The sequence below is a fragment of the Alexandromys fortis genome, unplaced genomic scaffold (genome assembly GCF_014885135.2).
Source record: "Alexandromys fortis isolate MF-2015 unplaced genomic scaffold, M_Fortis_MF-2015_v1.1 scaffold_57, whole genome shotgun sequence".
Classification (NCBI taxonomy): domain Eukaryota; kingdom Metazoa; phylum Chordata; class Mammalia; order Rodentia; family Cricetidae; genus Alexandromys; species Alexandromys fortis.
In genome coordinates, this window is record NW_026067941.1 from 8,142,174 (window position 1) to 8,156,631 (window position 14,458).

Consider the following 14,458-nt stretch of genomic DNA (forward strand, 5'->3'; position numbering starts at 1 on the left):
AACACACACACACACACACACACACACACACACACACACTTTAGAATATGCAAACTGTTTTCCTCTTGAAGAGAACAGAAAAAAAATCAGGTTATCTGCACCAAAAGCACCCTAGCTGACAAACAACACTGAGAGAATGCAGGCCACAAGTTCACTTCTGGAAACTGCCTGCCTCTCGGAGGAATTCTGGGAGGTGGGCAATGGGTCCAAAGTAATATAATCAGATTTGAGACCAAGTTTTAAAGGTAAGACCGAAGGACTTATTGCTGGGTTAGCCCTGGGCTAGTCAGGAGCACGTGAAAAAGAAAACCCAAGAGAGTGACTAGCTCTTGGGTTAAGTGACTAAATAAAGGATGACGTCATTTAACAAGCCGTTTACTACGAGAGTGACAACCAAGTGGAGAGCCACGCACACTTCTGAGACAGAGAGGAGCTCTCAAATACACTTGCTAGTGACACGCACAGGATGGGATGAGCCCATCAGGGAAGAAGTGTAGGGAGAGGACAGAGCCCGCGGTCAGAGCCTGGCAGGCATAGGTACTGTTCTAACAGGTACAAGGAGCAAAGGAAAGACGGGAGAGCAGTCGGGGGGAGGTCTCCTCACCTGGAAGAGCCTGACCCGGAAGCCAAATGAAGGCAGTGTTTCAAGATAGGATAAGAAAATAGCTGCCCTCAATACCAAGAGACGGCATCGAAGAAAATGACAGAATATTGGCCATTGGAGTTACTGAGGCTGAGGCTGCTGGTGGCCCTGGGCAACAGTAGGCTGAGCATGAGTGGCCAAAGCCCAAGTGGAAAATGTCAAGCAAAATTAAGGGGCAGGTAAGGGAATAAAATAAGCCAGACACGGTGACTCACACCTGTACTCTCAGCACTTGGGAGACTACAGCAGGATGACCACAAGTTCGAGGCCTGCCTGAGCTACAGCGTGAGTTCTGTGGCAGCTTGGTCTACAAAGTAAGACCTGTAGAGAGGTCGAAGTGGTGCACACAGACAAGCACATGGCTTGTCTCCTCAACAGAAAGGATGTGTACACATGTTTTCCACCCAGAAGCTGGGAGCGATGCTCTTAATAACCAGGTGACCTTTGCTAGTTGTAGGGCCAGGCCTCACCCAAACCCCCCAGAATGTTTAGCCCAGACTCTCCCTCCCTTTATCTTTGGCTTTGTTTCTCAGTCAATGGAACCAACCCAGTCAAAGTAAAGGTGTCTCACGCACTTCATAGCCTGCTGACCTCTGTGCTATGTGGGTCAGAGACCACACTAGATCCTGGGCCCTTAAGCCATAGAACCCATATTCAATGTAGAGGCAACCTGAACTTTGCAGGAGAGTTTTAAGCTTTAAGCTTTATAGTGCTCTCGGGATTGAGATAACTGTTACCAGGAAACTTTTTTCCAAAATTATACTCTACTTACATATGTTTAAAATAAACTGCTTGGGGTCAGACTCCAGAAGTTTGAATCTGTACCGGCTACTTTGTGCTGAACTGAATTTCTTTCTCAGCTTTGAGATTCATTTCTCTGCCACCTGTAGAGCTTGCAGGGGCCCCTACAAAGACCTTGTCTCAACAACAGCAAACAACAAATACAGCTGGGAATGATAGTGCACACCCTTAATCCCAGCATTCGGGAGGCGGGGGTATCTGTGAGTTTAAGACCAGACTGATCTACATTGAGAATTCCAGGACTACATACACAGACACTGTCTGAGAGAGAGAGAGAGAGAGAGAGAGAGAGAGAGAGAGAGAGAGAGAGAGAGAGAGAGAGAGAGAGAGAGAATATGAATCCCTAAAACCCAAAGAAAAGCCAAGTGGACATTGTAGTTCACTTATAGTCCCAAAACTTTGGAGGAACAGAAGGGGTCTCTAGGCCAAGCTGGGTCAATGAAAGACAAAGATTCTGTCTCAAGAAATAAAGTGGAGAACAATTGAGGAAGACAAAGACACCGAATGTCTGTTCTGGCCTCCACACCCATTCTGACCACACACACACACACACACACACACACACACACACACACACACACACACACTCTGAAAGAAAAAAGGTAAACAAGGAAGCGGATAGCTTCACAAATGTTTTCACTTAACTTTTTGTGACAATTACAAGTTCTTATCACACCCGAAAAGTAATTTTGTTGTTTTGAGAAAGGACCTCACTAAGTTGCTTACGCCAGCCTAGAACTTGCTATGTTGCACAGGCTGGCTTTGAACTTACGATCCTCCTGCCTCAAACTCCCAAGAGCTGGGATTTTAGGCCTGTACCACTGTGTCTGCCTGCAGAGGAAAATATTTAGAAGCAAACATTCTTTTTATCTATCTATCTATCTATCTATCTATCTATCTATCTATCTATCTATCATCTATCTAGATATCTATCAACAGTCTGCCTACATGTATGCCTGCACACCCCACCAGAAGAGGGCACCAGATCTCATTACAGATAATTGTGAGCCACCATGTGGTTGCTGGGATTGACCTCAGGACCTCTGGAAGAGCAGTCAGTGGGCTCTTAACCATTGAGCCATCTCTCCAGCCCGCAAACTTCCTTTTGTGAGAACAAGAGCTAAACACATCAGTTACCACATTTCCAGGCTGATCAACAAGCTGCCTCACCCCATGAATACTTGACTGACTCTGAGCCCCAGGTGAATGAGACAAGTCATCTGGCTGAGGCAGGACAGTGGCAAAGGGACACAGGCAACAGCAGAGTCCTCTGGTGAGTACCTACCTGTGGTCAGCACTGGGTCTCTGCCTCCCAGTCCACAGTCTTCTATTCACAGAAGTAGGAGGCGGGGAGGAGGGCAGCGGTGGGGGAGGGGGAGGTAAAGAGGGCAGGGGAGGCAGGTTTCTCTTCTCTTTCCTGAAGCCAATGCCTGAGCTCCCTGGACTGCTGTCCTTGTCCCCTTCTCCTGCATGTTTGAACGTTCTGCGGGGCTTGGGAAGGGGGTTGATGAAAGGCTTCGGGGGACACTGCCTGGAGCCCGGGTATACACTCTCCTGGCCTTTACACTCCTCTGAAGCCTCAGGGCCTGGCTCCTTGTCCTCCAAGTGGTGGGCCCTGCGGCCAGCTGCGAAAGCACCCCCACTTCCAGGACTCTCGGGAATGCGTTGGTCCTCTTCTGCTTTGTCAGGCAGACAGTGTGGGGAATAACAAGTCCCCGGCAACTGGGGGTCCAAGCCAGCAGAGCCATCCTTCAAGGCCTTCTCCAGTCTCCTGACCTGTTTGAGCACGGAGAGGTGGTCACTCTGAAAACGCAAGTCACTGGGCTTCAGCTCGACCCCTCGGCGCTGGCTGGGCTCCGGCTGCCCGTCACTCTGCCTCAGGCCTGGCCACCGGTCTGTGTCCTGACACGCGGTCCTTGCTGTCCTTCTGCTGTCATTTTCCAAGCTCTCTGCTTCAAGCCTCAACCCATTCTTTGTTCTGGTGACCTCGCTGCCTCTCCGCTCTACCCCGCAGGGTGGCAAGTAGTTCTCTTGGCTCTCTGTTGGCCTGGCAGGCTCAGGAGTGGGTGGCTCCTTCTTGCCTTCCCACTTGGATATCTTGTCCTTTATGCTGAGGGGCTGGGCTCGGGCTCGGGTGGATGGCCCAGGGTTCTGGACGCTGCCAGGCTGCTTCTTCGAGGGCCTGCTGGCCTCTTTAGCACCGAGGTCTGCAGCCGGGCCATTGATGATCATACTGGAGCCGAGCATGTCCACTCTTGCCTCCAGCATGAGGTTGTGGGGGTTCCTTGGGGGGCTCCTTCCCAAGGGCAGTGCTGGATTAGACTCTCGAGAAGGAACAGATCTCCCAAGTGGCTGCCTTCCAAGAACTTCCCCAGCCTTTGAACCCTCTGCCTTGACCCTGTACCAGAGAGACAAACAGAAGGTGAGTGGTCCTTATGTTACTGTTCTCAGCCAGTCCTGGACAGCAACCAGAACTCGGGTGTAAGTAGTACTTACTAACTGCCAACCACAGCACTGAAGCTATCGGTTCTCGCTGTTGCTGCTGTTTTCCTTTTTATGTGTATGGGTGTTTGCCTGCATGTATGTCTGTTAACCGTGTGTGCCTGGTGTCCATGGAGGTCAGAAGAGGGCTTCAGATTCCCTGGATCTGGAGTTAGAGATGGTCGCGGGCAACCATGAGGGCACTGGGAACTGAACTGGCTGGTCAATGAGCCCTTGAGAACCACCTGTGTCTTTCTCCCCCAAGGCTGGTGTCATAAACTGCCACAGGCAGCTCTTCACAGGGTCTCAGAATTGTATGCTCACACAGTAGGTTCCTTACTAACTCAGCTACTTCCCACGCTGTAGACCAGGCTGGCCTCGATCTCAGAGATGCACCCAAGAGTGCCACCACTGCCCTGCCAAATCCTTCAATTTTCACCAACTACCCTGAGCTGGGGTGTGAAGCCATGATATCTCAGGACACTCTCTGGAGCACAAATCTCACTGAAATGGCTCTCCGTGAGAGAGGGCTTGTTTTGTCTACAGCTGTTTCCCTCGCTTCTAGAATAGCCCTGGCAGAGCAGGAGGCAATAAGTATCTGTTGCCTAAGTAAATGTGTGAATCACCATGGAGAAGTAGATTTTTATACATGGCCTATACATGTACTGTCAAATACGGTCTCCAATGGCCAATGGGGTTATCTGAACCTGAATCCGATGGAATGAAAGCTTCTCTCCTTTAGATGCACCAGCTGCCAGCTAAGCACTCGCAAGCCCCATGTGGGAGATGGTTCCTCAGTGGACAGACGAGGTTCTCTATGACTGCAGACAGCTCTGTCTAGAGAGCCGTATGGAACGATGCGCCTCTAAATAGGAGGTTTAGCACCATAAGGATGCTCCAAACCCTTTAGGAAGGACACATGTGAAGCACACTTACTGGGAATAAGAACGTATGTGTTTCAAAATACAAACCATTCTTGCACAGCAGAGACTACAGTTAGGCATGGCGATTAGATGGGCGGGCTCAGTAAACAGACACGAAGCTAACGGGGCACATTTCCTGAGTTTATATGAATCTGACTGTATAGTGACTGAGAAACTCCAGCTAAAGTTCACAGTGAGGGATGAACAGCTAACAGCTGCATTCGTCCTCTGACGATAACTTTCCATCCCAGAGACCAAGAGTTGTTTATATAAGACCTCTCCCTTAGTGACGTCATCGGCTCACAAATTAAGCTGCTGATCTTGGTTGAACAGTATAAAGTTTAAGCTTGTGAGAACGCAAACACACTTTCCATGGCTATCAAAGCAGAAGGTCTTTTAGAAAACAACAATTAGGATCCGTAAGAGTACAAAGGAAGGGACTGGGGAGATGGCTCAAAGGTTAAGGGCACTGGCTACTCTTCCAGAGGTCCGAGTTCAGTTCCCAACAACCATATGGTGGCTCACAACCATCTGTAATTTGATTTGGTTCCCTCTTCTGGCATGCAGACAGAACACTGTATAAATAATATATAATTAAATTTTTTAAAAAAGAGTACAAAAGAAAATAGTATTTATTTGATTTTTACTTTATGTGTGTTTTGCCTGCATATATGTATGTGTGTCACATGTATGTCTGGTGTACATGGGGGCCAGAAGAGGGCGCTGCACCCCTCAGAACTGGAATTACAGATGGTTGTGAGCTGCTGTGTGGGTGTTGGGAGCTGAATCTGGGTCTTCTGTAAGAGTTTTAAGAACTCTTAACCTCTAAGTCACCTCTCCATCCCTGAAAAAAATAATTCTTCTAATTGTCCTCAAGACAGTAGCATGAACCTCATTTCTAGGCAGGATCACAGTCCATTGCTGTTTTCCTAAGAACTGAAAAGGCAGAACTTACAGCTTCTTTTCTCATGGCAAGATGGAAGCAGAGGACAGACGCGTGAAACATGACCATCCAGATTAGTGCGAGCTGCAGACAGTACAGATCGCCACAAACCACTCAGTCATGTACGGCACTAGACAACACTGGTAATAAATAAACACATGCGATCTGGAGGCACAAGGGCTTGGGTTTGAGTCCTTACTATGTTTCTATTTCTCACTGTAGAGACTGAACCCAGGGATCTGAGAATGTGGGGTGGGCTCTACCACCGAGCTATATCCATAGTCCTGTTTTATTTTTCTTCTACAGGTAGCAATACTATCTCCCTTCTTTAGACTGGAGCTTTTTGAGTATAGAAGCCAAACTGGTTTTGTTTGTTCCTGGTATAAGGTAAGTTTTCAATACATAATGTTTGATAAGTTAGTAGATTAATAAATATATTATGCCCAAGGTATTCAACTGGTGGCGACTGTGACCACTGCAGTATTCCTTTAAGATCCCAAACACCTGGAATGACTGAACAGCACCTGAAGAAGAGAGACTGGCTTGTCAGAAAAACATGCTGTATTTATTGAGGTCAAGCAAGAGGGCTAAAGGATGGAGACACTGCAGACAGTGTCTTCTCCACAGACTCTGTTACCCATGGGTATCTGGAGTTCCTGTTTCTAGGATTCTAGCATCTGGGCCACAGAGCTGTGATGAGTTTAGCGATAACAACATGAGCAGTATCAGGGAAAGGCTCCCTGCTTACAGAGGATGGGAAGGGTGGACTACGTGGACAGCTACGGCTGCAAAGCTACAGGTTCAGAGATGAGGGAGAAACCTGTGAGTCTATTAGCTAGAAAAATACGCCCTGGCTTGGAAGGCAAAGCTCCCTCAGGCACTGGGAGAGTCACAACACCCACTCAGCAATACCCAGACCCTCTCAACCACTTCCGCTCACCCGTCTCAAATGAAGGCAGTTCAAGGAGAAGCTCAGGAGAGGGATACCCCTTAGTCAAGGAAGGGGGTGAAAAACTATTTGGTTCCAACATTCTTAGGGAGGAAGGAAGGAGACCGAGCTTGCTCATCCTCCACACCTTCAGGGTACATGCAAAGGGAGGCTCTTACTTGTGGGCCAATCTGTAGCTCAGAGTTCCAGTCCAGCTGTGGCTGCCTGTGGCCTGCCTGCACACTGTCACCATGTCAGCATCGAGAGAGGCTCCAGGTGGCCTAGAGGAACAGGGACACACACTCAGCGAGTCACATGGGCCACTTCCCTCAGAAGGAAGCAGGTATTACCTCCCTGCTCCACAGTGTTTATATCTCTAGGAGATTCTGCCCAGAATTGGAGGTGGCAAGAGGATACCGTGCAGAAACCCTGTCCCAGGAGGAGGATGTTATATGATCCCCCTCAGGCTTTCAACGTTTCTACCCTTTCTTCGAGGCTAATAACCTGCCAGGCAACAGTGTGGATATTCAATGTCCTGGCTTAGGACTTCCCCAAAGAAATTAAAGGGCTGCGTTCCAAGACATGCTTATAGATGTTAGGTACCAGGAGGGAAAGGCCAGAGCCATAAATAAATACATGTGGTGGTTTGAATGAGAACGACTCCCATTGACTCAGATAGCTGCACGTTTACTCCCCAGCTGGTGGACTGTTCAGAAGGATTAGGAGGTGTCTCCTTGTCAGAGGGTGAGTTGCTGCGGTGGACTTTAAGGTTTCAAAGCCCAAGCCAGGCTCAGTGTCTCTCTCTCTCTCTCTCTCTCTCTCTCTCTCTCTCTCTCTCTCTCTGGCTGTGCCTGGGGACTGGGATGTAAATTCTCAGCTCCTGTTCTAGTGTGGTTCATGTCACCACACGCCCTGCCACGATGATTGTGAACTAAGCTTCTGAAATTGTAAGCAAGGTCCCAAATAAATGTTTTCCTTTATAAGGGCTGGTCACAGCCAAGCGGTGGCACACGCCTTTAAACCCAGTACTTGGGAGGCAGAGCCAGGTGGAGCTCTGTGAGTTAGAGGCCAGCCTGGCCTACAGAGTGAGTTTCAGGACAGCTGGGGTGTGTGCATGTATGTGACACAGTGCAACTCTGTCTCGAAAAACCAAAAAAAGACTTGATCATGGTGTCTCTTTACAGACAATAAATAAACAAATTTAATTAATTTTAACATAAAAATATGTGAAATACAGTACCCATGGACCACACATTATAAAGAGGAAGACATGCATGCATGGCCAGGTGAGATGGCTCTGGTGACCTGAGTCAGTCTCTGGAGCCCACGTGGCAGAAGGAAGAGCAAACTCCTACAAGCTGTCCTCTGACCTCTACGTGAGCAAGCATGCACACACAAACAAACAGATGTCTACAAAATTGTTTTTAAGAGGAAGAAGGCAGGGAGGGACCCATGAGCTGAACAATGCTTGGAGCTGCCAAAGCCACCAAACTTGGTGTTTGGGGAGGGCTGGAGCCTCGGCCGCCCAGGAGACTAGCTATCACTTTACAGCAAGCCAGCACCATATATTCTGGAGTAAGTCTGTGGTGTAACTGAGCCCAGTTCTCCAGTGAAGCCAGGCGCTTGCCCCTACCCATCCCATGGTGGAGGGGAGCCCTGAAAGGACTTTCAGGGACAGGAAGGAACTCATTGTCCCTCTCACAACACTCACACAGCTGAAGCTTTTGGAGCCTCTCCATGTGGCTGGGCCCACAGACACTGCCTTTCTGTCCTCGTCTGGCAGATAGCCACATGGAGCATGGGGGAGGGGAGAGCAGTCACGTTTCACCCCGTCATCACTCCCCCACCCACACAGCCTGCACTCTGGCTCCACAGACCAAACCCCCACCATGCAACCTTGCTCCACGGGAGCCAGACAGTTCTCCGTCTTTTTTTTTTTTCACGCTCGTGCCAAGCTGTGTGCAGGATGCTCTAGAGGATGCCAAGTTGAGTGAGGCTGTCTCCATCCCTGAGAAGCACATCAGGACGGCGCCTGGGCTGCACTGGGCCCCTGCATAGCTCTCCACACAAAGGAAGCAGAGTCACCAACACCCTCCTATGGGGTGCTCCCAGGTAGCTTTAGTCTCAAACAGGTGACACTAAGTGAACTCACTTCCCATCCTAGTCCTAAAATCCCGGGCTCAGGGGACCAGCAGATGGCATATTCTGGAGCCATAGTCCAAGAGTAAGTTCAAACATGCAGCAGAGGCTGGAAGTGGAGAGGTAGAGAAGACAGGCGATGCCTCATTCACAGGTATGGACTCTGCTGCTCTCATTCGTTGTTTTTGTTTTCCTTTTTTTTTTTTTAAATCCCTGATGATTAAAATAGGCTGCCTAGATGTCTCCGTGGGTGAAGGTACTCACTGCCAAGCCTGACAATCTGAATTGGATCACCAGAATCCACATGGTAAGAGAAAACTGACTCACACAGTCTCCTCCTCTTACCTCTACAGTCGTGCGATGGCACGCGCGCACACACACACACACACACACACACACACACACACACACACGTTCTTAAAAAAAAAAATCCAGGCTGGAGAGACGGCTCAGTGGCTTCCTTTAGGACGTACTGCAGTCCCAAACAGCCGCATCAGGAGGCTCACAACCACCTATAACTTCAGCTCCGTGGGCTTTGACATCCCTCTGGTCTCCACTGTCACCTGCACACACATGGCTTATACTCGCACATAGATAGGGTTTCTTTGTGTAGCCCAGGCTGTCCTGGAACTCACTCTGTGGACCAGGTTGGCCTCAAACTCAGAGATCCTCCTGCCTCTGCCTCCCAAACGTTAGGACTAAAGGTGTGTGTCACTACTACCCAGTCACATAAAAACAATCTGAAAAGAGTAAAATAATTAATAAGATGACAAGTCTTCACTGTCACTTTGTAAGTCTGGGAGACAGTCTGCTCCCCTAGTGTGGTGTACTGGGGGTCTCACCCAGTAACCTGGGGACATCTCTGATGCACCAAAACCAACTGTCTGTGGGCTGGCCTGCAATCTAATATGATAAATAATAGTATTTAGATGATTTTCACACAAGTGAGGACTCATTTGCCCTTGGGCAATTTGGCCTTGTGATTCAGACTGCTGACCAAGAGGTATAATGAAAGAATATTAATAACACATTTCCTCACCCAACTGTTTCCTATAAAAGCAGAACTTCCTACTAACCAGATGGGCTTAATTAGTACTATTTTTGTTTTCTGAAACAGGGTGTGCGCGCGCATATGTGTGCACATATATATGTATGTGTGTGCATGTGTGTGTATGTGTTTGTGATGCTGACTTAGAATTTATGGCAATTCTGCCTCAGACTGGCATTATAGAAGTATACCACCATCTCCAGCTATTAAAAAATTTAATAGCCCTAAAACGGTCTATACAAATGTGAAGCAAGAAGAGTTCATACAATTTTTTAAAGATTTTATTTACTTTTATATGTTTGGGTGTTTTGCCTGCAGGTATGTCTGTGTCCCGTGTGTGTCTGGCGCCTACAGAGGTGAGAAGGGAGTTGGGGAGACCCTCTGGAATGAGAGGTACAGCTGCTTGTGTAACTTCTACATGGTGCTGGGGACCCCGCTGTGCCCTCTGCAAGGGCCAGCGCAGAGCTGCCAACCCCTCTCCTGTCACTGCTGCACTTCCAAAGCATTCTTTTTAAGCAGGGCGGTGGTGGCGCTCGGGGTGGGGGAGGGGGCGTGGCAGAGGCAAGTGGATCTCTGTGAGTTCGAGGCTAGCCTGGTCTACAGAGTGAGTTCTGGGATAGGCTCCGAAGCTACAGAGAAACCTTGTCTCGGAAAAAAAAAAAAAGCATTCTTTTTTTAAACATACCCACTAAAGCTTACAGTCCAGTTAAAACCCCCACATACCAGTAAAGGGAACAGTCCTCCATTCTCCTCCATTGCTGGTGGAGTGCGAACTGGCTTTGGATTTCAGTATGGTGATTTCTCAGAAAAATTAGGAAACAACCTTTCTCAAGACCCAGCAATACCACTTTTGGGTATATATCCAAAGCATGCTCACAAGAACACATGCTCAACTATGTTCATAGCAGCATTATTTATCATAGCACCAGAACCTGGAAACAACCTAAATGCCCCTTGACCGAAGAATGGATAAGGGAAATGTGGTACATTTACACAATGGAGCAATACACAGCAGAAAAAAATAACAACATCTTGAAATTTGCAGGCAAATGGATGGATCCAGAGAACATAATTTTGAGTGAGGTAACCCAGAACGAGAAAGATAAATATCATGTGTACTCACTCATAGGTGGTTTTTAAACATAAAGAAAACCAGCCTACAATCCACAATCCCAGAGAACCTAGACAACAATGAGGACACTAAGAGAGACTTACATGGATCTAATCTACATGGGAAGTAGAAATGGATCTAATCTACATGGGAAGTAGAAAAAGACAAGATCTCCTGAGTAAATTGGCTGGGAGCATGGGGACCATGGGAGAGGGTTGAAGGAGGGGAAAAGAAGGGAGAAATGTAGAGCTCAATAAAAATCAACTAAAAAAGGGAGAAAAAAATCCCTCCCCACATACTAGCTTTCTCTTTGTAAGAGGCTGGGTCAAAAAGAAAGCAATTAATTATAAAACAATGCCTCTCTGGAAAGAACACAAAGCTTTTTTTTTTTTTTTTTTTTTTTTTGGAAGAGGGAGCCTGCAGCCTGTACTTCCAGAGGAGGGGAGCCTTCAGGGCCTGGGCACTGGGGCACTGTCCTTGTAGCTCAGCCCCGCCTGACTTTCTGCCTCTGTCCTCCTCATTGACTAGGGAGGCCGATCTGCTTGGGCATTAATTATTTATTTATGACTTGAATAAGTTGCTTTTGAATTTCATCATTGAGCATATTAGTTTTTTTAAGATATATTTTATTTTTACTTTTGTGCATGTGTGTGTGTCTGTGTGTGGGTATGTGTACATGCATGCCGGTGCCCACAGAGGCCGGAATCATTCGATGTGGTGGCTGTGAGATGTCTCACGAGCCCTGGCTGCTCTTCCAGAGGACCGGGTTTCAATTCCCAGCACCCGTAAGATGGCTTATGACCATCTGTCCTCCAATTCCAGGGTACTGAATTCCTTGTCGGCTTCTGTGGTTGCCAGGCACGAGGGTGTTGCACAGAAATACATACGGGTAAAACACCCACACTCACGAGGTAAAATAATTAAAAATATAATCAATAAAGGCTGCTTCCTTCAGTGGGAATTGGTATATTATTTCTGCGGCACGATACCGATTTAACTTGATTTCTAAAATGGTCACACTGGGCTGGCTGGATGGCTAAGTGGTTAATGCTAGACTTTGTTTGTGAGACAGGGCTTCTTAATGCTAGGATTTACAGAACATTCTTACATACAGAGATGTATTTGGTCACGTTAGGAACCTGGATAGGCATTTTTCTCTTGACGACATTTGGAAACCACGTGTCATTCACCTCTTCCATTGGCACCGTGGAAATGTGCCCATGTTTCCTTCAGGCTCACTATTCCACAAGAAGAGTAGTAGAAAGTAGCATAGGAACACTGAATCACAGGGTGAGGAGATTTATGAGCTCAGTCCCCCTCCCTCAAGGTCCCTAACTACTAGTGTTGTCGCTGATGAAGTCCGTGCGTGTCGTATCAATAAAGTAGAAGCTACGGAGCTGAAGGCTAGCGGCACATCTGGTAATTCCAGAATCTGTGAGGTGGAGGCGGGAGAATCAGGAAGCCAAGGACTGTCTCAGCTATCTAATGGCTTCGATGCTAACCTGGGCCATATAAGATCTCATATAAACAATACAATTAAAAAATAGGAACTATGGAACATATTAAAATGTGACTTCATAGTCTTAATTCAGATTCCTATTTGTGTGTGCTGGGGATTGAAACCAGGGACTGACATACATTGAAGATGCGCTCCAGGCTGAGCTTTATCTGAACTTCCGTTTTGTTTACTTTCAAATAAAGAGTAGCTCAGGGCTGGAGGGATGGCTCAGTGTTAAGAGCCCTGGCTGCTCTTCCACAGGACCCGGATTTGATTCCTAGCACCCACATGGAGGCTCAGAGCTGTCTGTAACTTCAGCCTAGGGGACCCGATACCCTCTTCTGGCCTCCAAGAGCCCTGGGCACACACGTGGTGCACAGACGCGCCCATGCACATAACCATGTTTCATTCTCCTCTTTCATTAGCAATGACATCAGACAAAACACCCGTGCACATGAAATAAGACGCACACAGATTTTTAAATAAAAGACATACTTCCTCTTGTTTCTTTTGTATACTGTAGGTTACCAAACTTGTTAGATTCAGGTTCTAACTTTGTTAAATTGCTCAATATTTAAATTGTTCTTGCTTCTCTCTGTTCTCAGCTATGACAAATTATTATTATTGCTAATTTCTGCAGAAATCAATGCTTCACCATTTATCTGAAGAGGAAATGGATTTCCGAAAATCCAGCCACTTGCTTAAATACCTAACTCACATGTGATGGAAGCAGGAATACAACTGCGCTTCACAAGCACACTAGTGCTTCCTCTGCAGGGCCAGTGTGCCTGAGGCTACATCCCCCAGCGCTTCACATGCACACTAGTGCTTCCTCTGCAGGGTCAGTGTGCCTGAGGCTACATCCCCAGTCCTTCCTCACCCTTGCCTCAGTCACCTGTGCTCAGATGTGCTAAGTTATTCTAAACGTTAACTGAAAACTGATAGGTGAATAAGATTTGTAATTTTTTTCCTCCAGGACATGGTCTCACTGTGTAGCTCTGGCTGCCCTGGAACTCATTCTGTAGACCAGGCTGGCCTCGAACTCACAGAGACCCGCCTGCCTTTGCGTCCAGAGTGCTGGGATGAAAGGAGTGCGCCACCATACACAGCTGATTTGCAAATTTTACATGTGTGCTGTTCTGAGTAGCGTGAGGACATCTCATGCTGCCCTGCTCCATCCAACCAGGTGGGAGTCACTCCTTGTCCAGCAGTGTATGCTGTGCTGGAGTAGACATGCTGGCTGCAAAGACAGCATGGGTCACGATACCACAGAGCATGTGGTCAAGCCCTTGAAGAGCACCTAATACTACAGAAGGCCCACATCACTCACCTCTCGGCACACAGGCCCTGCACCCTCACTGTCATCACTACGAGGATGAGCATGATCCAGCAAGACATTCTGAGACTTAGTTTACTTACCTTTGTTACCACGATGATTATGTTGTCCTGTTCGATTTACTATTACTAAATGTTCCTACTTTACTAGTTATTATTGTTAACCTCGTCCTAAAGGACCTTCTTTGTATCACACTGAGTTTTGCAACACTTATTCATTAAGAGAGTTGGAGAAACTAGGCGGTGGTGGCGCGCGCCTTTAATCCCAGAAGTCAGGAGGCAGAGGCAGGCGGATCTCTGTGAGTTTGGGGCTACACAGTGAAATCTTGTCTCAGAGGAGTGGGTGATGAGAACAGCTCAGTTCAGGTTCAGGTCCCAGCATCCATGATGAACAGTTCAGAGACACCTGCAACTCCAGCTCGAGGAGGGACCTGAGACCATGGCTCTAATAAACACCTGAACTCACATACACATATGTATATACACACATACACAAACTCAAAAGGAATAAAATATTTTCAAAAGGGGGCCGGGGAAAGAACTAAATTTTTAATGGATCCATCTTTTTATAGCTCTATAACTGTATATTTCTATACTTTGGGAATCTA

At 47.5% G+C, this 14,458-nt stretch overlaps 1 protein-coding gene across 7 annotated transcripts in view; it reads right to left on the minus strand.

The window, feature by feature from the left end:
• Dennd2a (DENN domain containing 2A) overlaps positions 1 to 14,458 on the minus strand; it is a 96,840-nt gene that overhangs the window by 60,454 nt on the left and 21,928 nt on the right. For 4 of the 7 annotated variants that reach the window (XM_050148076.1, XM_050148077.1, XM_050148078.1 and 1 more), the window contains exons 2-3: positions 6,899 to 7,000; positions 2,730 to 3,842 (exon numbers count right to left, since the gene is read on the minus strand). In XM_050148076.1, the coding sequence (XP_050004033.1) occupies positions 2,730 to 3,842; positions 6,899 to 6,972 (1,187 nt within the window). In that variant the 5' untranslated portion in view covers positions 6,973 to 7,000. The remainder of the gene's footprint in view (positions 1 to 2,729; positions 3,843 to 6,898; positions 7,001 to 14,458) is intronic. The other 3 variants (XM_050148080.1, XM_050148082.1, XM_050148081.1) reach the window with 1 other exon arrangement.